Source organism: Sparus aurata, chromosome 9 (genome assembly GCF_900880675.1).
Source record: "Sparus aurata chromosome 9, fSpaAur1.1, whole genome shotgun sequence".
In the NCBI taxonomy this organism is placed as follows: domain Eukaryota; kingdom Metazoa; phylum Chordata; class Actinopteri; order Spariformes; family Sparidae; genus Sparus; species Sparus aurata.
In genome coordinates, this window is record NC_044195.1 from 31,594,279 (window position 1) to 31,615,452 (window position 21,174).

The 21,174-nt window shown below is 40.5% G+C and overlaps 1 protein-coding gene across 7 annotated transcripts in view; it reads right to left on the bottom strand.

Annotated features, from left to right (window-relative positions):
* The window catches only part of LOC115587822 (nck-associated protein 5-like), an 80,590-nt gene that overhangs the window by 4,558 nt on the left and 54,858 nt on the right, over positions 1-21,174 (bottom strand). For 3 of the 7 annotated variants that reach the window (XM_030427861.1, XM_030427860.1, XM_030427862.1), the window contains 6 exons: positions 16,694-16,873; positions 13,680-16,573; positions 13,222-13,336; positions 11,617-11,692; positions 5,586-5,972; positions 2,152-2,247 (listed from right to left, as the gene is read on the bottom strand). In XM_030427861.1, coding sequence (XP_030283721.1) covers positions 2,152-2,247; positions 5,586-5,972; positions 11,617-11,692; positions 13,222-13,336; positions 13,680-16,573; positions 16,694-16,873 — 3,748 coding nt within the window. Of the gene's footprint in view, positions 1-2,151; positions 2,248-5,585; positions 5,973-11,417; positions 11,457-11,616; positions 11,693-13,221; positions 13,337-13,679; positions 16,574-16,693; positions 16,874-21,174 lie in introns of those variants that run through there. The other 4 variants (XM_030427866.1, XM_030427864.1, XM_030427863.1 and 1 more) reach the window with 4 other exon arrangements.

The following is a 21,174-nucleotide window of genomic DNA, read 5'->3' on the forward strand; positions in this document are numbered from 1 at the left end:
AAGCTGTTTCATATGATACATTATTTATAAAGTTGTGGAAAAGGAAACAGAAAGCCAGATTTTTAATTTCTTGTTTCATTTCGTTGACATGTTAGAGCCGAAAATAGAAGATGGAAGTGAGAACAGGTTAATTACTTACAGCAAGTATTTTAAAAATAATACCTTATGAATAAATATGCAAATCCAATTAAATATATGTTGATTTTCATGAATGTCCAGAGCAGAAATCTGAAATAAAACAATCACCTTAATGTGTATTTTAAACAGTTCTTTTCCCCCCGCTGATCTGAAAGGAGCAAACTGACCAACGAGTCAGTAAAGTCAGAATGATTCTGTGTTTACAGCCCCAGAAAATCACGTATTACATTACAATTCCTCAGTGCGAACCTGCAACATGCACAAGCAATTTTATTCAAAGGAAAGTCAGCATTCTTTCCGCTGACTGCAGAGCACCTTAAATTACTGTTTACGGGGGAATTCAACAGCGCTAAAGTGTTGTTGGAAGTTAATTTAACATGTATCAGCTGCCGTCTTACTGCACGAGCTGCTGTGGTTTAAATGCAAATAGAACCAGACACGTTGAGATGTGATCGCACTGGGCACAGATGATATGTGAAGGATCCTGCAGCCCTGCATGGTGACCAAACTGCAGCTCCTACACAAATACAGTCAGCTGCTCCACCTGCTCAGGTGTGATTCACAGGATACCGATTGTGACTGAATACTGTATGAATCTCTGAAACCATTAATCTAAAGAGCCAAAGGCAACAAGAAGTCTTTGTGTTTTGTGTTTGATGCTCATGAGCAGCTTCAAAGTTACTATATGGATCGTTTTTTTTACCCACAGGGACGTCAGACGATCCAACACACACACACACACACACACACACACACACACAAGTTATAAACGCCAGCGTTAATGTACTGTAGTAAGATGCAAATGTTGTTTGGGAAACTCGTGTTAGCCGTGTTAAGTTGCCACCATTAAGTTTAGTTTCTGCTCAGTGGGGATGGAAATTAGTTTCACGGGAAAGTGCTGCATTTTTCCGCTGTTGTTTTGAGTTTAAATGTGCTGTTTTTACAATGTGAAGCGGCACCTGCTGCAGGGACGGCTTGGAAAGGTTTCGTTTGAATGTGTCTGTCAAGGCCGCTGGAAGCCAGTTCAGCATTTTATTGTTACAGTCAGTGAAAAGAGAAACCAGTAAAACCTTCACCGGGTCAAATCATTAAAAAACTGGGATCCTGTTTTTGTAAGAAAAACGTCTTTTTGCCCTCAGCAATTTAAGAGTTTTTAAATTTGACGAGTGTTCTTTGTGTTCTCCGAGGCCACAGCTCGAGGTAATTATTAGAAACTCGTCTATTTTAATGGTGCAGGAACACTGTTGTTATCTCATTTTGTCTGAAATAAAGAAATTCCTCATTCAGTCGAGACACTTTGACTTTCAGAGATGTAACCTGAAGATCATTTTCAGAAACCTCCTCTGTGTAGCAGCTCGTTTCTGCAGTTTTGTCTCATATCCGTAATTAAAGACATTAACCACTCGTGTGCAAAGCAAGGAGAAACATTTATTTACAGATGGACAGAGACGCCACCAGTTAGGTTTATTAAAACATTGTGGTTTGGGTTAAAATGACTATGTAGCTAACTTCAGTTACAAACGTACGTACGTTACATTAGGTTCATAACGCAACTTTACTACGTTAACTACGGGTAAAAGTTTGGTGCTTGTTTGACCTGACTATCCATCTTTGACCTTCTACTATGCAGAATTTCCCACCTGACTTCCTCCTTTACTGCCATAAGATTTACTGCAGCCACTAGAGGTCGCCGCCCGACAAGAAACACCATAATCTGATTTCACAGTTGACTTAAATGGTCGTATTTCTGATGAGGATGCTGAAATATGCCGTCAAACGTTTTTGCTAACTTCAAAATGAGTTGTGGACCAAGAAGACATTGGATGTTATTGTGGTCCTCGTGGGAATCAATGAAGTTCTGACGGACTCGCATGCGTACACAACGTTGTGTGGAAACGAGACGCAACACTGAAGTCACAGAATGAAAACATGAAAAACACACTGGCTGGGCACAGATCAGTTTGGGCCTGAAGTTTTCCTACATGAGAATAAACCTGTTTCATTGGCTCTTACAGTTGGCAAGCTGCAGTCTTGTCTGTTCTTTCTGTTGGCTCGGAGCGGTTCGTGTTTTCGATTTGACATAGGTCATCTTCTTTGGTTCCAATCCACCTGGAAAAACCACAGAATAAAGGTTTTCTCAGCAGTCAGACTCGATTCTCTCTCCTGTCAAGCAGAGCAGTCAGATGTGGAGTGAGGCAGACAGAACGACACTGACGTCCCGACAGCTTCAAACAGAGCGAGATTATCTGTCTGAATTCAAAGTGGCAGCAGATCTAATGACACTAAAGGAGCAGCGGCTGACGCCTTGACAAATTGACAGATGACAAATTTATAAATCTGACTCTCAAGTGACAACCACCTGCACTGAACTGTACTGAGAAAACTGTTTAGTTTGCCAGATATGGAGACACAGTTCAGACTGCCAAACAGCTGAAAGTGTTCAGTGTTTGTGAGAAAGATGTGCCTCAGGGGACAAAAACTAAAGAAGCTCTCAGTCTGATGCAAGCTTAGCAAACTGCACTGTGTCTGGGGCCAGAATGCTATTTAGCTTAGCATAACTTTCTTTTCTACCGAAGCTAAAGGTTTTGATTGTTTGTATCTTTCCTAAACCAAAAACTAAAGAAATAGTATGAGGAATGAATTTAACAGCGTTTATCTGCTGTAACACAAGTTGCAAATGTTAGCATGTTGGGCTAATTAGCTTACTAACTACAGCAGTAGAAGAGTAGAGCATTTAGCTAACTAGGTAAATCTTTTTGGGTTAGAAATAAGCTCACTAGACCTTCTTCTAGATACTATGTCAGAGTTTATGCAGCTCTATCCAACTTTTAATTAGATTTAGGTAACCATCCAGCAACATAACGGTGTTAATACGTTTAGCAAAGATGCCATTTAGCATTCAGCCTCGAAGCCTTTTATTTTAAAATATGAACAATAAAGAATGTGTATTTCTTATGTTGGCCAAACAGAGTTATATTAGAACACAATGAGCTAGCTCTCCATGTTTTACATCATTAGCTGCAGATGCTAACAGTATTAGCGACACATGAAGCTTTAGACTCAGTCTGTCTGCAGATTATCATGTATGTAGCCATCAAGTGATTATTTATGACAAGTTAGCTGTGAACGTTAAAAACAGTCAGTGACAGTGTTTTAAAAGACCTCTTAGAGCTAATGCTATCTTAATAAGCTAGCTTGCTTCAGTTAATAAAATCTGCTTGCAGGAGTTATTCCAAAGCTGCAGCTGTAAAATGAGAAACCTGCTTTTATTTAACCGTCTAACACCAAGGACGTCCCATAGTTTATATAAATTAAAACAAAATGCAGCTGGAAATCGTCCACCAGTATCTCTAACTGAATTTCTAGCGTGCACAAATGGAAACTTTGCTGGTGAACACGACTCATTTACGGCCACCAACACATACCAGAACATCTTTCCTCGTGACAGTGACAATAAGAGTTTTTCTTTGGCACATTTTGTCTGATTAGCACACGGAGCAGGTCGCATGTCCATAATGTGTCCAACAGAGCGGTGATGACACATCACCGTCGTCTGTAATATAAAGTTTACTCCTTCAGTTTCACTGTCAATGTTAATCCTCATTTTGAGATTTTAACTCGAGTTTAGTTGAAGAGCTTTAAATTAATTTGGTTATTAAACTCCACCTCTGGAGCAGTTTTAGAAGGCACGACCTTAGAAAGTGTACGATTACGATTTATTGTCATATTGATTTCAGTTTGTAATTGAATATTAATTCTTGTCCATGATGCAGGTTTGTTGCCACCCACAGATACACAGAACACAAATACTGACAATATTGTTGCAAATTTGTAGATTGGAAATATTCAAAACATAAATATCTAATATGGTGACGAGTATGACACAATACAAAATGCAATTTTTTTGAAAAACCTTAAATTAAAGTGTCTCAATATCATGGTCCTCATGCAAGAAACATTTATACGAACAGATGTTTGTTTTCTACATGTATACGAATCTCTACATTCTTATCTGTCTCCAGCAGCATATTACAGCATTTTAAATGTAAGTTGGTGATCTTACAGAAGTCTGCAGTCCGTCTTGAATGATAAAATATCTTTTCTGCAGACATTCGTTAATCCGCTGGTTGGTGCAATCTGCAGAAATATTGGAATATCCTTCAAGACTGACACGAGATATCCTCAGGATCAAGAGGAAAACTTTGAAGATATGCTGCTGGTTAACAGGTAAAATAATAATGTTTGACTGTTTCCCCTCAAGTTTGATACTTCAGTGTCTTTATTACCTTTATTAGAATGTTTCACTCGTCCATCACGGAAGAGATTTTTTTTTGGCATTCAACTTCTTTCTGAGGAGCAACTCAGCACAGCTGCTTTTAGAGTGTTTCACATCTTTCCCAGCCTTTTGTTTGAAACGTGTCGCTGCCGTCAAATTCAGAATCAACATATATTTACAAAAATCATTAAAGTTCGATTTAAGATGTGCGAATAATCGTATATTCTGTTTGATTTATATTGCACAGAGTGTTCTAACTTTTTTGGAATCAGGCTTTTGATATCTTATCATTTCTTTGCATCTCCTGATACGACGGACACGGCTGGATTGTTAAATACTTTCCAACTGCAGAACTCAAAGCTGCAGTACAGTAGAGTACAGCTTTGAAGTACAGTAGAATAGGAAGTGATATTTATAAAGTTAGATATATATTTATAAACTATTAAACGGGTGGATTTAGTGCAAATTTGCGCAGTTGAAACTCGAACACTAATCCTGGGGGGGCAACGTCGACTGTCAAAGTTACGTCCACTTGTTTGTTGTTTTTGTTGACGTGCAGAAGTTTGTTTCTAAGTGTCTGACAACGTTACTGAAACTGTTCCAATGGAGATTTACCTTTTATTTAAGATAATAAGACCCTTTTTGTGACCAGAAACACAAGTCTCGCTCATCTTTATTGTCAAAATCAGAGAAATAGTCAACTTTGAGTTTGGAATTGCCAGCAGCACTTTATTTCCAAACTCCTCTCGTCAACTAAAGACTTCTCTGTAAGTCTCTTGTTTCTGGTTACAAGAAGAATCGTATTGTTTAAATAATGTTGTCAGAAGTTCAGAATTACAACCTCAACCTGACGGCGGCAAAAACAATTTAAAAGGACATAACTTGACTGTTGCAGTTGCCCCAAAGGACTACATGGCAGCCCTTGCAGTCATGTCGCACTCCAACAGGACCGATTCGAAAACTTTTGGTAAATATGAATCATTAACACACATAAACATGTGAAAATTTGAGTCAGGATCCAACAAGTAAACCTCACAGAGAAGGAGACACTTAAAATATGATTCTTGCATGAGTCCATATCACTACATGGAGAAAACCCAACGAGCATCATGTCTACACCTGCAGTCCACACGTCATGCTTCTTGGTGGAGCTCCTGTGGCGTTACCGTACCTGGTGGCGCTCTGGGTAGCCTGCTCTGGGTATCACACACACTGGCAGAGGTCACAATGGGTTGAGACTGGGGTTGGATGGGCTGGAGGAAGGCCACAGTGGGGAAAGGCACTGACTGGACATGGGTCATGGAGGAGTCGGACAGAGAGTTCGGCACCCCCGCATGGCTGCTGTCCTTAAAGCTGGAGGGTATCCTCCACCGGGGTAACGGGGAAGGAGACACGTCCTCGCTGGAGGAACCGGGGACACTGGGAGGACTGAGGGACTGTTCTGGGGTTGATGAGGATTTGGGGAGGAGGTGCAGGATGGAGGAGAAGAAGGAACAGGATTCAGGAAGGGGGATGGTCCCGATCCCACTGTCCAACGTTCGCATCTTGCAGCCGAAGCCTGCGGCACAGGGAGAACAGTTGAAGTGGCTCAGGGTCGAGGGAAAGAGAGGGAGCACAGAGGAATGAAACAACAGGGTAACCATGGTTGAAGTGGCGCTGAGGAAAACCTTTTAAATATACGTACACGAGAGAAAGCGGAGAATAAACTGTGTCTCGTTCTGTGCTAGAAATGATGCGTCTCCCTGACAGAGCTGTCACTTTCAAACGAGCGCAGCTTTATCGATCAATAATTGATCGTCTCCCTCGTGCCTCCTTGTTATTCCTGCCATGTTGTCCTCACTTTTGTTTTATTGAGCTGATTCGAGTGTTTTTGTTTTGGTCCTTTTCAAAGAAGTCATGCAACAGATGGTTAGTCTGTTCTTTATCTTTTACTCTCAACTCTTTAACTTGGTGATGATTTCCTCTTAAAAGTAGAAAACTGGTGGTTCAGTCCAATCTAATTATCTGAGGCGGGGAACTGATTTGTTTAGCTAATTACAGCATACGTGCAGCCCTGCCACCGTGCAGATCGAGCCCACTTGAACCACTGCTTTGTATTACAGATGCTGTTTTAATGAGCGTGTGACGACTCGCATGCACTGATCACACGTGTGGACATGAAATGTACAGAATGGTGAATGACATGAAATTCAAATACACTCCGAATGTGTGTATTTTAGATGAAGTACTTCAAACATAACTGCAGAACAAGTACAGTTATGTTGTGGGTGTGTGTGCTGTTTCTCAACCTTAAAGGAACAGTTCACAAAAACATCAAAAAAGTCCAGTCAGTACGTACTCGGCATGGTACTGATGGATCCACAGAACATTTCTAGAGCTTCAGCTAAAGTAGATCAGGACTTTTTTAAAAACAACAACAACAACAACAACAACAACAACAATGCCCCCTCCGGATTCCCTCATGGATCCTTGATAGTGAGTTGAGATAGACAAATCATTTTCAATTGTCAATTAAAAGACCATTTTCCGAGTTAATAAAGTCTCGCTTTGTCATCAAACTTATGAAATATCAGACCAAAACCCGTAACTTAAACATTGTCGAGCTGCTCCTGAATATCAGCACCTCACAGAGCTGACCAACTCTCCTTTCACATAACTGCAGTCGTCAATATGAGCAGATTTATTGTGATTTTCATCTTTTTCAGCACCTTTTCTGAGCCCAGTCAGCTCCATGTTGGTGTTGGTGACGTGTGCTGAGCGAGACGATGTAGTTCACTGATGATTTAACTCAAAACTACATGATGTTTTATTTTTATTCATGACGAACTGAGACTTTATTCACTTGGAAAATTATCTTTTAAGTTGGCAAACATCACATGGGGAATTCATGGAACAACTCAAGCGGGATCAAAACAATATTTCACTACCGTACAAAGTTTTTCTTGGGTCCAGTGGAAGACGCGTGACTTTGGCGCTCCATACAGCTCCTCGAGGGTATATCAAGTCTCCAGAAGCACCAAGACCCCAAATTGTTTTTAAAAGACTTAATTTATTCCCTTTTTTTAAGCAAAAATCTGTCCTGGAGCTGCTCAGCTAAAAGCATCAGTGCACATTCTGTCTGAAAAATAAATTTTGAAACAATTTCGGATGTCAGAGCTTCTAGGGACTCGGATCACACAGGAGAGCTTTTGTCCTTTTGTTTTCTTTTTTTATATCTCCACTGCTTTAAGAATATTTTAATTGAGTCATGCTACTTTGTTTTTCCCCTTGTTTTGCAGTATATTCCTGTGCCGCTCTATGCAAGAGTACAAACAGCAGATCTTAATAATAATCGAACAATTGTTGTCTTTCGAACAGCATCTTAGCTTGAGATGCCCGTCCCTGGTCTCCTTCTGTCTACTTCAGTTGTTTAGAGGAACGCTGCAACACTGTTCGGCTGCGAAGCTCCAGAAATGTTTCGTGGACTATGAAACACTTGACTTTCCATCAGCATGAGGATAAGTAGATAATGCCTGGAAATGTCATGTTTGGATGAACTTATCCTTTTAAGATTTTAAAGATGCAGAGTTTTGCATTACTCAATCAAACGTCTGACATCGTGCCTCCAGAGTTGAACACCACAACACAGTTTTTGCTCTGATAAACCGTCGAAGCCTTTTGAGTTTGTGTCATTTCCATTTGGACCAGAGAGTCATCTATCTTTCAAAACAAATCTTCCAACACGCTGTCTTAAAAAACAAGATGTATCACAGCAGCCATCCGACCCGTGAGCACAGAATCAAAATAAGAAAAGATATCCTCAAGCTGTTGCCTTGCTGGCTGCTAGTTTAATATGTACCCTGAAGCAGGGAACCTGTCGGCAATCACACACTGCAGCAAAAGCAACAGCTGCTCCCCCTTTATTAATTAAGGCGTGCACACATGAGACCCTCTTCTGGGTTTCTACAAGCTCATTTCTCTTCACCTTTTTCTATCTGGTTTTGAAGCCAGAGTGCTCAAATTAATTGAGTTTTTCCCCGTTCGTCACATTAGAAGTCATGCTATGCTAACCAATAAAAAAACATGGGAAGAGTCAAGCTCAAAATGCACAAATAAAGTTTTTCTTGCGTGAAATTGTGGTCTTGAGCTACGAAAACACAGACATGCAGTATTATAGTAACAGTTTAAAAACAAGATGTAAACAGCATTAAAACATCTCACTTGCTCGCAGACACTTTATTCAGCGTTAGCGACACATCCTGAGAAATTCATTCAATCAATGTGAAATGCAAAATGAGCTCTGAGTGTCTGTTAGTGAGGCACCACTTGAGAGGCTATTTTCAACCTGCTGTAAACAAGAACACATAAATGAATCGAGAAGACATAGAGCAGAGACATTATTGATTAGTTTGGACTGCTGTGACACAGTCTTCACAGAGGTTAAGGATTGATCCGTCTTAACAAGGCTTTGAGGTGGACGATGAAAGTTTGTGTCCTCCTCGTCTGTAACATCTGTACCAGGATCAATCAATAACTTCTGATTAGTGATATTTTAAAGGATATATATTTCTGGGTTTCTGTTTAACATAACAATAGTAAGAAGAGAAACTGGTGTACTTGTTGTAGGATGATGTTGATGTTTGACAGAGAACTAGCGCTGTACCAACTGGTTATTAGATCCGTGTGCTGTCTACAGTTCAATCAGCTGGTTGTTAAGTGCTGTCCACACCAAGAACGATAACTATAATCATAATAACCATCATAATAACGGTGTGAGCATCCAAACTGACGAAGAAAACGTTCTTTAAACAGTGATGTGAAGCTAGATTGTTCTCACTCCCAATTTGTCAAATGCTGCAGCTTTGCTAGCAGCTTCAAAACTATGACACTTGTTAGACTTTAAAAATGAAGCTTGCTGACAAAAGTTTTACATTCAAGTTATGAATTTGTAACAGGTCAGTTATTTCAAGCCAACCATGATTCATTTCTAACCCTAACCAAGTGTTTTTTGTGCGTGAAACTAACTAGAGCATTAGCATTGTGACGATAAAGTTGTAATGTAAAGGAAACATCATCAATGACCCGTTACTGGTGTGCATCGCGCAGAGAAACAAAAATAAATCTTCACGGCTTATAATTGTTCAGTAAGTTGTGAATGTGATGCCGTTTAAAGTCAAATGGATTTTGATTGGCTGTCTATGTTTCTATCATTCATCTCATCGCTCTGAAAGTGAACTTGTTGTCTTGGTGTGAATGTCCCTTGAAGATGAGAAGTCCAATTTGATAAGACATAACTAGAAAACAGAAGATTAATAACTTTAAATCCACAGCCTAAAAGATGTAGTTTCTCTGTATAATGTAAAACTACATGCATTACTTACTGTACATATTCTGGATTGTCACTCCTTATTTTAAAGCATCGAGTTAAAAACTTCTATCAACTCTACATGAGGCCCAACAAGTTCAATCTGGACGGAATAATTCAGCTCACAGCTGAAGGCAAAGTTAATTGACTCAGTTGTGGCTTGGATGAGCGTGCTTATTCGGTGCAGCGCTGAAATTTTAATGAGGTGATTAACTCCTGAGGGCAGGAGTCCGTCCGTATCAAACGTGCTTGATATTTGCGGCGCCTTGCCGATGGTGTCACTCTGGTCAATAAAACTTCAGCAGGGGGTCTGTCAGCGGCCATCGACCTGAGACATGTGGAGAGTTTTATCTGCTGCTATTTTTATTTTAGAAAGTGACTGCAGCAAAGTCAGAACCAAATAAAGTTTTACTTCCTGTCGAGTTTCACTGTCTTACCTGCTGTGATGTGACTGACTGCCAGTTTCAACATGGCAGTAATGATAGTGATATCTGCAGCAAAAATGTTTTTGAGGAACATGTTGACATAAACCAAAGGGAGCTTGAGTGTTATAAATTATTTAAGACACTTGTCATTTTCCAAAGTTTTGGCCCAAACCTAAAAGAAACTGGTGACAAAACCTTCCTAAACCTGATACACATAAATCTAAAAGGGACCCAGGATCAGTTGATCTCAAACCAAAAAGAGCCCAACTTGAGATAACACCACTCAAGAAATGGACACAATTTCAAAGTAGCTCCAAAACTACAGGGGGCAGCATAACCACTGACTGCGGCTCACTATGCTCTTCGCTGCAGCGACCACTGGCTCAACTGGCCTCCCAGTGAACACGGCTGGACACCAGACTGGGTCTGAAGACAGCCCTTCAGACAGACAGGTGTCCGCTCAATGATGGGGGTACAGTAAGGAGGCGATTTACAGCATAATATCAAAAGCATGATCCGATATTGCCGTGTTGGTGTTGTTCCCGGAACATCATAATTAATGTTGTTGATGTTGTACGGTTGAAGGAGTAAAGGCCCAAAAAAGTTCAATACATAGCATACACGTAAACAGATATATATATTTTTTAGGTGGGATTTATTTTAGGTGGTTAAAATACGTCTTGCTGCTGGTTCCTGTCGGTGCTACTCGTTGCTTCTCCACACAGAGGGAGAGCTGACGGTCATCTACTGCAACACACTGACTTGGGATAAATGCCTTATACAACCTCCCATCAAAAGACCCCCAACTATCACTTTACGGCTAAAGCACAATTGATTCAGTGCAGGAACAATCCAGTCAATCTCCCAGCAGCAGTGGGGGTCCACTTTTTCTACTACCCCTGCCCAGGCGGGAGCTCGGGCCCCCCCCCCGTATGGATGAATAGGTTCATTCTGATTGGATGAAGCCTGTGCATGCAAACTTTGAGTGCATGGATCTGTGAGGATGAGCAGTCAAAGCCATAAACAATATCAAGATTAAAGGGCAAACTCTGGGTGAAATGGTTCATATTTGCCCTGTTTTCAGACTGCCACCGAAAGACAGAAAAACCAATGCAGAGGGAGAACAAATAAAATGAACATAAAAATATGGAGGAGAAAGCACACACCGACGAGATTCTGCATTTTGCATGTTTGTTTGACTGCTTGTAGCAAATTCATCATGTTTATGACTTACACATATCTGTCATATTTGGTCTTCACTTCTGTCTGCAAACTGCAAAATGGTAAGCACAGATAACACCTTAAGGCTTGCATGCTTGAATAGACACAGCTAACACTGCTATTAAGTTAGCTTAGTTTGTTCAGGTACCAAGATGTTTAAGGGGAATCTGTTACTACATTATACACGACATCGGGGAATAGAAATATCTGACCTATTACAGAGTCTTGGTTGGGGCTCTTCACTGTGGATCCATTTTCACCGTCAGCTCTCAGGTTCCCCATCTGCATCTTTGTGTTTATGTAGGACAAAAATGGAAGTTACTCACATGTTCTTTTAAACTAACACACACACAGTATCATTGTAAAGTTCCTTACCATACAGAAGATACTAATCCCTGCGTGGCTCCAGCTGACAATGAACACCTAACCTTGACAGTGTCGGAGTCATAATGTGACTAATTAATGAATCTGCTCCATTGTGCTTCTGCCTCCAACCCTCATTTTCATCTAATTGACATCATGACACCAGCATTACTTCTTTTGTCTGATGCATCGGACTATATAAGCTTGACCTGCTCTTGAGAGTTCGGGAGATAGGACGAGAGAGTTCAGGTCGTCGCCCCCACGGAGATGTTTATGTAAAGAGTGTTTTTGTACTTTTGAAAACATAATGTGATAATTTGTTGAATATTTGATTAATTCTTTGGGAGAATAAATGAATAAAATTGTGCACACAAAGGGGAAAATGAAAGAAAGTTCTGATAATAAAAGCTGAAATGATGAAACTGTGCGTAAGAGGGTTTGACGGACAGATTGTTGAATTAGCCTGAAGTATGTCTCACTTGTAAAGACAGTTATATAACTTTGAGTTTGTCTGTTCTTATTTGATCACACTTTACTTATTTTATAATCATTTACAGCACAAACCTAAACAGTATGTACGCATTCTTCAGTATTTGCTGCTAGCGCTCATAATAAACAGTAATTTTATAGTTAATAAACTTAAGTTATTTCACTGTTAAACAATGACATTTCTTAAGCAATTGCTAAGCTTTGCAAACATCAGTTGTAACTTCCCAATAAACAATTGCTTAATGGTTTATAAAGTAATTCATTGTTTGTTAATGTGGGAGAAATATCTAGAGTCCAGAACACTCTGACCTCACAAGATAGGATGTCGTACATATCCTGTATAAATGTTAGGCCCAATAAGGTATTGATGAGGGCATAGTGACATCTGCTGTTTATATCTCTCATGGTCTTTGCAAACTTAGCAGTCGGATCACAAAAAATCACTCAAGTAAACCCACAGTCATTCTGAGCTAAAGGTAAGATATTGTCCAAATGTGCTATGGTAAAAGTGTAAGTCACCCATACGAATAGAACTTTAAAAGTCATAATGTGGCTAATATTTAACTTAATTATGTATCAAAAGTACAAGTAAAACTAAATTATACATATATATGCATGTATTTATATACTGTGTACTGATTTCTGATTAAATAAATACAAAATGTGTTACTCTGGCTCTGGTGTAGCATGTAACAAGTAACTAAATTAACAAAATAGTACTTATGTGAAAAGTACAATATCTGCAAAATGTAGTTGAGTGGAAGTATTAAGTAGTATAATGTGCAAGAACCTCAAAAAGATACCTAAGAACTGTAAATGTAAATTCCATCACTGTTACAAACATAGTGCACATAAAAACAGGGTTGGAGTGCACATATTTAAAGACATTTTTGTGATTAGAACTAAATCTGGCAGCTCACCAATAACATTATGTCCGTTTTGACTGAGGCAATGATCTAATTTACCTTTGGGTCCCCGATGATGTCAGAATGTCCTTGTATGTCATTCAGGGACATTCCTGGACAGGGCATTGAGATGCATGCCCGCACTGCATCATGAGACTCTCTTCTCCCCACAGAGCTGAAAGAAAGCAGTTTGTCAACTAACCACCACATTCTGAGGTCGTCTGATATTGACTCAACATGCCCAGGGTGATTCAGCTGATAGATTACCCTATATCTCTTGAAACCTGGCTGTGATCCTCTGTATGAAATGTGTCTCAACTGGTCTCAGGGCTAAGGACACTGACAGATGTGTCCAAGGCCACTTTTAATAAAAATGACCAAAGTCATCTGAGGCAGTAAATTACTTCATTGGCAATAAACTATGAGGAATATCTGCCGGAACAAGCACTCAAGGTCTAACGCTGAGATAAAGTTTGATGAAAGTGAGGATCTTAAAAGCAAAGATAAAGATTTCTTACCAGTCTTTTCCATCGCTTTTTCTTCTGTCTCTCTTTTTGTCTGACTTTGTCTGCTTTCCACCCAGAAGAGATGTAATCTTTTGCTCCCTCTTCTCCTCTTTTCCTTTTGGTGGATCGGTCTTTTTGCTGCTCGGAGCCGGAAGCTTACTCTTACGAAAACCAAACCAATTTGCCAGAGTTGAGCCAGATTTTTGCTTCACTTCAACGCTTCTCTCCTGTTCCTGAGTCTTGTGCAAGTTCTCCTCTATGCCGAGCATCACCTTCTCTTCAATTGTGGTTATGGTACTTTGTCTCTCCGGTTCTTCAGAAACTGGCTCTCCAAAGGCGCTTGAAAACTGCTGTTCAATCTGAAGGCGCCTAGCCTGCTCTCTTTGTAGTTTAAGACTTTGAAGTCTCTCGCTGGAGGACCCCAATTGTGAGGGAACTGTCAGGCCCTCTTCAATTAAGAAGTTGTTCAAAAGGGATCGATTCATTGGGCAATGGTAGCTACTGGAGCAACTCATACTTCCTGGGAGGACGTCGTTAAGAGAGTTCAAGGAGCTCCCTGAGTGTGTTTTGATCTGGGTACGGACCTTTCCAGCTCTGTTGAAGCTCGGTCTGTCCATATAGCGGGCACCAAAACTCTGGCTACGAGCCTTGGCCCCATTCATGCCCATTACCGGCTTCAGGGGAGGTCTGGTTGACACAGACACAGACCTTTTAAACAGCCAACCTTCCTCGTCATAACCCCAATCTAACATCACACCGCTGTCTGATGCAACAGGTTGAACCGAGGGCTCAGAATCCAACGAGTTACAGCGAGTTTCAATCTTTCGGCGGGCTTTGTCATTGGCACCACATTCATGCATCATCTGTGGATCACATGTGAAAGTCTGAAAGGTCTGGACACTTTTAGCTGTAGCGTCATCTTTGTTCTGTCTGCCAAAAACTAGGAAGGTGTCCTGTCCTGAGATTGCCTCATGAGATTTGGCATTCACAGGAAGAGCCATTTTTATAGCTCTTGAGGTGGAACTCTGAAGATTATTGGGAATCCCATGGTAGTAAACATTGGAGTAAGTCTGAGGCAAGACTTCTGAGAGTTTTGGCTCACTGATGCTCTGTTGGGATCTTTGTAAGATGCTCTGACTTGGTAATATACAGGGTACACCATCATGGCATTCATGGCATATGGCAGCTCTGTCCATAGATAACTGTACTGACTCAGAAGGTTGCGACTCTTGAACCGGGACAGATGGTATTTTAGATGGGTGGGCATGGTAGACTTTGGCAGGGGTGTCTCTCACTGCCTTACCTTCGGCACCCATTTGATTGTCTTTTGTTGCGTTGGCTGTTTGAGGCTGTAAAATAGAAGAAAGATTGGATTGTTGCTTGGTTGTGCTTGATGTCATCTTCCCAGTAGTAGCGCTTTGAGCCTGACCTGTAGATGAATGTCCTTTGGGTAGGATGTCAGAACTGGGTCTAAGAAAAAGTGAAGAAGTTCGACCTGGGGGTAGCGGTGGCGACGGGGACCTAACTTCTGAACGGGAAGCATCACAGTGCTGTTCTTGGCGTCGTTGTTTTCGTGGAGAGCAGGGTAAGTTGTCATAGATGCTCTCTTCCACAGAGTCGCTGCTTGATTGATGCCTGGTGATTTGCAAGGGTGACTTTGTTGGGCTCTTTGAGGATTCATTGATCATTTGAGGTTTGAATGTCTTGGCATTCTTCACTGGGGAAGCAAGTGGAGAGCGTTGTTGCACACTCTTGAGAGACTTGGAACTTGCTGATAGCACACTGTTCTCATCTTTCTCAACTTTAGACAGCGCTCCCTTGCTTGGATCATGTGTTTTACTGAGGTTTGTCCTTTTGTTAGGAACACTCTGCCCAGCAGGGCTTGGCTGTCCTTTGGGCCTGTGACCCTTAATAAGCTTTTGGTGGAGAGGAGAGTGTGTATGCTTCTGTTGTTCTTGTCCTCCATCCGCACTCTTGCTCCGCAGGATGAAAGCCTTTCTCGCTGACTCACAAGGCTGAGGTTTCGGTTTCCTCTGCGAATATTCTGAGATGGTGTAATTCTGGCTTTCGCTTCCAGCTTGAATTGCCTGGTCTCTACGATGAGGAACCTCCATTGAGGAGCTACGCTGTCTGGATACACTCTCACAGCTCAAAGCTCTTGTTGCAGAATGCGGAATAGAAGAGCTCACATCACTTGTCCCTGTTTCGACGTCCTTGACTAAAAGTCTACCCTGTTGTCTCTTTACATGATCAAGTCTGGATTTACGGTCAGTTGACCTTTCCTGGTTGTTGTTTCTGTCACTTAACTTCAAGCCTGAAGGCTTGAGTTTTTCTAGCGAGTCTTTTTTCTCTTCCAGATGCGTAAGGCTATCTGTTGGGCTCACACCAGGTTTTACAGTAGGGCCCTCCAAAAATACGAAGTTGTCTGTGACAGGAGAGGGGAAATGAGCAGAATTCCCTTCAAGTTTTATAGGGACTTCTTGAAAATTGTTGTCATCATCCCTTGTGACATCCAGTTTCTCCAGGCAAAGAAGCTCTTTTGTTGGTTGGTCACTGGATTCCCTACTTTGTAATTTAGGTGATTCATCATCTGCATCATCAGAGTCTAGGCCAGCAACCCCTGCACTGCCCTTGAATGGTTTACTTGTTGGGGCTACTTGCTTGGCTGTACTCCCCTGTAGGCCAAACTTGACACCAAAAGAGTATATGCCCTCATTGGAGGTCATACAGTCTTTGCAGTGTGGTACAGATGCAAACGAGGATGCCTCTTTGGAGCCACTCATTTGGAGACGCTTCAGGCCTTTCAGGATATGGCCTTCCTTCCATCCCAGTTCTGTCTCGATGTGTGCAGAGTGGTTGCTGGATACTGAACCAGCACTCATCCTTTTGTCCCGGCTCATAGCACTCTGTGAAATGACATTTACTGATGGATCACTTGTTTTAACCAAAAATTACACTAAGACACAAACAAATGCTTTATTATAACAACTTGGGCATACTTCAAATTGAAGATGAATGAAACCAACCTGCTTGGAGGACCCACGTCCCTCTGCCCAAGTATGGGAGCCACTGGAGTACTCGCTACAAGCACTGGATAGGGACAGTTCACTGCCACTGCCGCTACCGCTACTACGTGGGCATGTTAGACTCAGCAGGCTGGGCCACCTTCCTGCAGGAATTCCCGCTTTTCCATTCCTTTGGACCTCCTGGAAAATATAAATAATGTAATCAATCAACAGAAATCAAACTGGCAAAAGAATTTTGTTTGAAAAGTTTATTGCTTTAACTTATCATTTTGAAGTAAATACTGATTGCACTGTGTAATGGCTGTAGAAAATGACACCGTCCTCGTTGGGATTGATTCCCTATAAAATTTGCCTTCACTACGCTATTCAGTCTGTCACTGGGGTTGATTTTTCTTGTAAAAATGAAGTTCAAATTATGACAAACAAAACCAGGAAGAGACATTGTTTTCCCCATTTGCTGTCCTCGGGTAACGGTGCTACAAAGAGGATGAGCGCCGTAGATGGAGGAGGCAAAGAATGCAAAAAGGGATGGGGCTTGAGCTAGGATCGAGGTAAAACAGGAGTGATCGGACAGGCATTCACTCGTGTTTCCTCTTACCACCAGGACTCGAGGTGGATTAAAACTGGCATTCTTTCTACTAGAGCAGGAAGTAACAAGATGCAAAAATGTTCCCTCATCTCTAAGTCTTTGGGCTTTTGAGTTGGTCTTCGGTTAAATGCCTGAAATAAGGTCTCTGGTGACCACAGGCTTAACATATTAATACTTTTCATTCAATAACGTAAAGTACATAATTAATTCTTAATTTTAACTCCTAACCAAAGCCATGTTGCGAACGCTGTCACGATGGCGCCAACAGTAGTAACATGGGCAAACAGTGGTAGGGTGAGGGTTAAAAACATTGTCTATTTTAGCTTTGAGCAAACACTAAAAATAAATGGAATCAGCAGCAGAAAGTTCTATATTTATGAAAACAGTCCAGTAAATGTCAAACGACATCGTGGCAGGTTACGTTTGACACCACTGACAATAGAAGATACATCGGATACACATTTAATTCATCAGCAAAGACAAATATTGTAATTATAGTTTACAACATTTGTTAATCTACCTAATCTCTAACATTATAATACATTGATCCCTGCTGAACAATCCACACAACCTGTGAGACTGCCCCATAGCTCCACATTTATTTCTGTCACAGATCTCAAAGAATCAATATACTGGAAACACTGATGTCTCTTTCCTACCAAAGGTTAACTGATGAAAAGAATAACATTTTCTACTCCACTAATTAGAAGATTCCTGTCGTGAAACACAATGGGTTTTTTCATGCAGGTGCACCAGGATTACTTTTTTGGGAGACGTTTTAAAGCGATGCCTCTGTTCTGACATAAAGGCAGGCTCTCCACTGAGTGTGGAGCTTCTTGGTGTGCCGGCTTCATTCATAATTCAAACATAACTGCACAACGGCTGACACGTGGTAGCTGATGATGCTCTTATGTTGGTCAGAGTCTCAGTATGAACCAGAACAGTCACGTAGTGTTCCTGTGACTCAGCTGGTTCTAAAAAACATCTTTCACTAGCTGGAGTTATTTGAAAGCAACGATGTGCCTACACTGTGCCTGTGTGTTGTAGGTTACAAAGGAAAGAAAAGTGTGAATCTCTTCATTTAATAGCTCAGTGTAACAATACTAGATAACAATTAAAGACACTAGATTTCACACATTTTCTCTATAGCCTTGAAAGTTTTGATTCTCTGCACTGCACATGTTTTATCTTGGAGAAGAATTTCCTGTTCTGTGTGACACCGGAGTTCCCTGTGGGGGAACAAGCTGCCATCTGAAACTAAACTTTTACATCACAGTTACCGCATATACGCAGGATTTAATTCAAACATGAAAACACGAAAGGGGTTGCAACTAGCTGCCGTAGCTGAAGGACACTTTTCTCATATCGTGTGGTTGATTTATTCCAGTGTGCTTCTAATTTGAAGAGGAATTCATAACCTCGTCTCTGTTGTAACCCCGATACTGTAATATAAAACTCAATTAAACTCCACTAGGTTTGTGCTGAAGTGTCTATTTAGTCTGTTCCATTATTCATTTGAGAAACTATTTTCCACAGAACTTTGCCTCGTCATCACAGATATTAAACCACATCAACATGGCCGCCTTTTTCCTCTGATATCATGTCCAGGGAGTGAAGTGTTTCTGAGAAGCTATTTCGTGTTGGGGTGCCGCAAAATATACAGTTTTTTAAGATAATCGCGACAAAAAAATTTTTTTTACATAGTTTTAATGATACATGATAATTATCTTGGGATAATCAAGCACGGATTTTTGGCCTCTGTCGATCGTTAGTTTAATAGTTAATCTTGTTGACAGTTCAGTATCAACTATCTAAATTATCAACGCATGTCCTGGAATTGATATAGATTGATATAACGTTAGCTAACGGGTTTCCTGTTTGAATAGCGCTATGAATTTTACATTTGTCAATTTAAAGGATCATTTTTCAAGTCAGTAATTTGTGGCACAATTCAAACAGGATCAAAAAATAACTTGTCTTTCTTCATTCACTACCTTATAATGTTTTCCATAAAAAGGTCCCATTGGGTTCACCGGACGATGTTTACACTGGATGTGGTTGTGTAACATTAGCTATGGAGAGGTTGAATGCTAACGTTAGCTAACAGGTTATCAAACATGTTATTTTACCTCGAGATATTTACTATCTGCTGTCTTTTCAGTTGCTGATCAATCAGGCAGTGGTGAGATTATAACAGTTAGTCAGATTCCCAATTTCCCGTTTATAGAACACAGCAGAACATTTGAGCTTTCCTCAGAGGAAAATGGCCGCCGTGTCAATATGGTCTATTGATTCAATCTCTTGAATATTAATATTATCAAACTTAACCAATATATTTTTTAAATCATTTTGCCTTATTGTTTTAAAGCTGCTCACAGGAACTATTGCAGACATGGTTTTTCAATTTCAGCTCAGTCATTTCCGGCGAAAAATTCATTTGATTTATTAAATATGCAGTTATTAACTATATGAAGCCAATCACATGTTAACCATGTGAGCTCAATATTGCAGTTTTTGAAAATGGACAAAAGTGGAGGTGTGAGAAAATGATGTCTGTGTAAGTATGAACAGTTAATGCCCACGAAGCCTTAAGTGGTACATAACGAAAATGTCATCTTTGATTATGATTATTTAACATGTAAATGATGCACTCCTTAGATTGTGAAAAGTTAAAAGGTATCAGAATGTACTAAGACTGTGCAACAACTCTCTATTAGAAACATCTAGCATTTAATGTCTTCATGGGTCATCCACTTATCTTGAAGGAATCAGGTCCGCTGTGTGAAGCCAACTCTGTTATTAGGAGCTGCTGGCACTCTTCACCGGCATCCTGCAGATGCTGTTTGCATCGGTGCCATTTCCAATCAGAAAGACCCAGAGGTGTCAGGTGTTATGACCCCATTTAAAACGGCATTGATCGTTTGCATGGCTGCCGCGGCCAGCTTCCTCTCAAAGTCGTTAGTGTCATCTGTTAGCTATAATTAATGTGAAAAGGAAATAATTGCATAAGGGAGCTTGGGACTGAAGTGATTTTGTCCATTCATTGATATTCACCTATTATTTGATTATCCGCGCTCGTCTTTATTTCACCAGCACTGCGGGAGAGGGCCACATTTGACCATGCGTGTGCGGATTAATCTGGGAACTAATTACAGTCGGCATGTCGAGGGGTATCTCAGATTTGACACAAGCGATACAGTTCAACAAAACCCTCAATCAGAGTGCCGCTGTGCTTAAAGTCAAGGGCAGAGTCGAGAGCTGTGGAGACGCGTGTCCCCTTCATATATTTCAATGTTTTCCCACTTAGTGAAATGACTCATTGCTGTTGCATAAAATTCAGACGTGACTATTTTACAGGCAGCAGCACCAAAGTCACATAAAAATACTTTTAATGTAAAAAAACAAAACAGACTGTTGAAAAATATCAGAACAAGCACCATCTGAGGGGGCAACAGAAGTCATCAGCTCTCTGGTTTCATTTATCCAGTCTGTTTGTGATTTGTGTTTTGCACGTAAATGAAGTGAAGTATGAATCATACTCGATGTACTTAGCTTCAAATATCAAACATGTGGCAGTGTTGCATCTATTTTAAGATGGTATCCATGTACACATGTATTTACAGTTTAGTCATTCAGATGCTTTACATCTTCTGTAAACAGAAAGAACACGAGATCATCACAAGTTTCTTTCTATTTTTATACTTTTTATATTTTTATACGAAAAGTAAGTGAATGAGAAAGTGTGAGACACATCTTTAAATGACTTGGTTTTGATGCTTGGTTAGACTTTGTGACGCACATTAAACTGCATTCATTTGTATTTTCTTGTCTACTTCATAAAATTATTATTACTTATCAACAGCAAATTCACCTCGTCCCCATCAGAAAAATA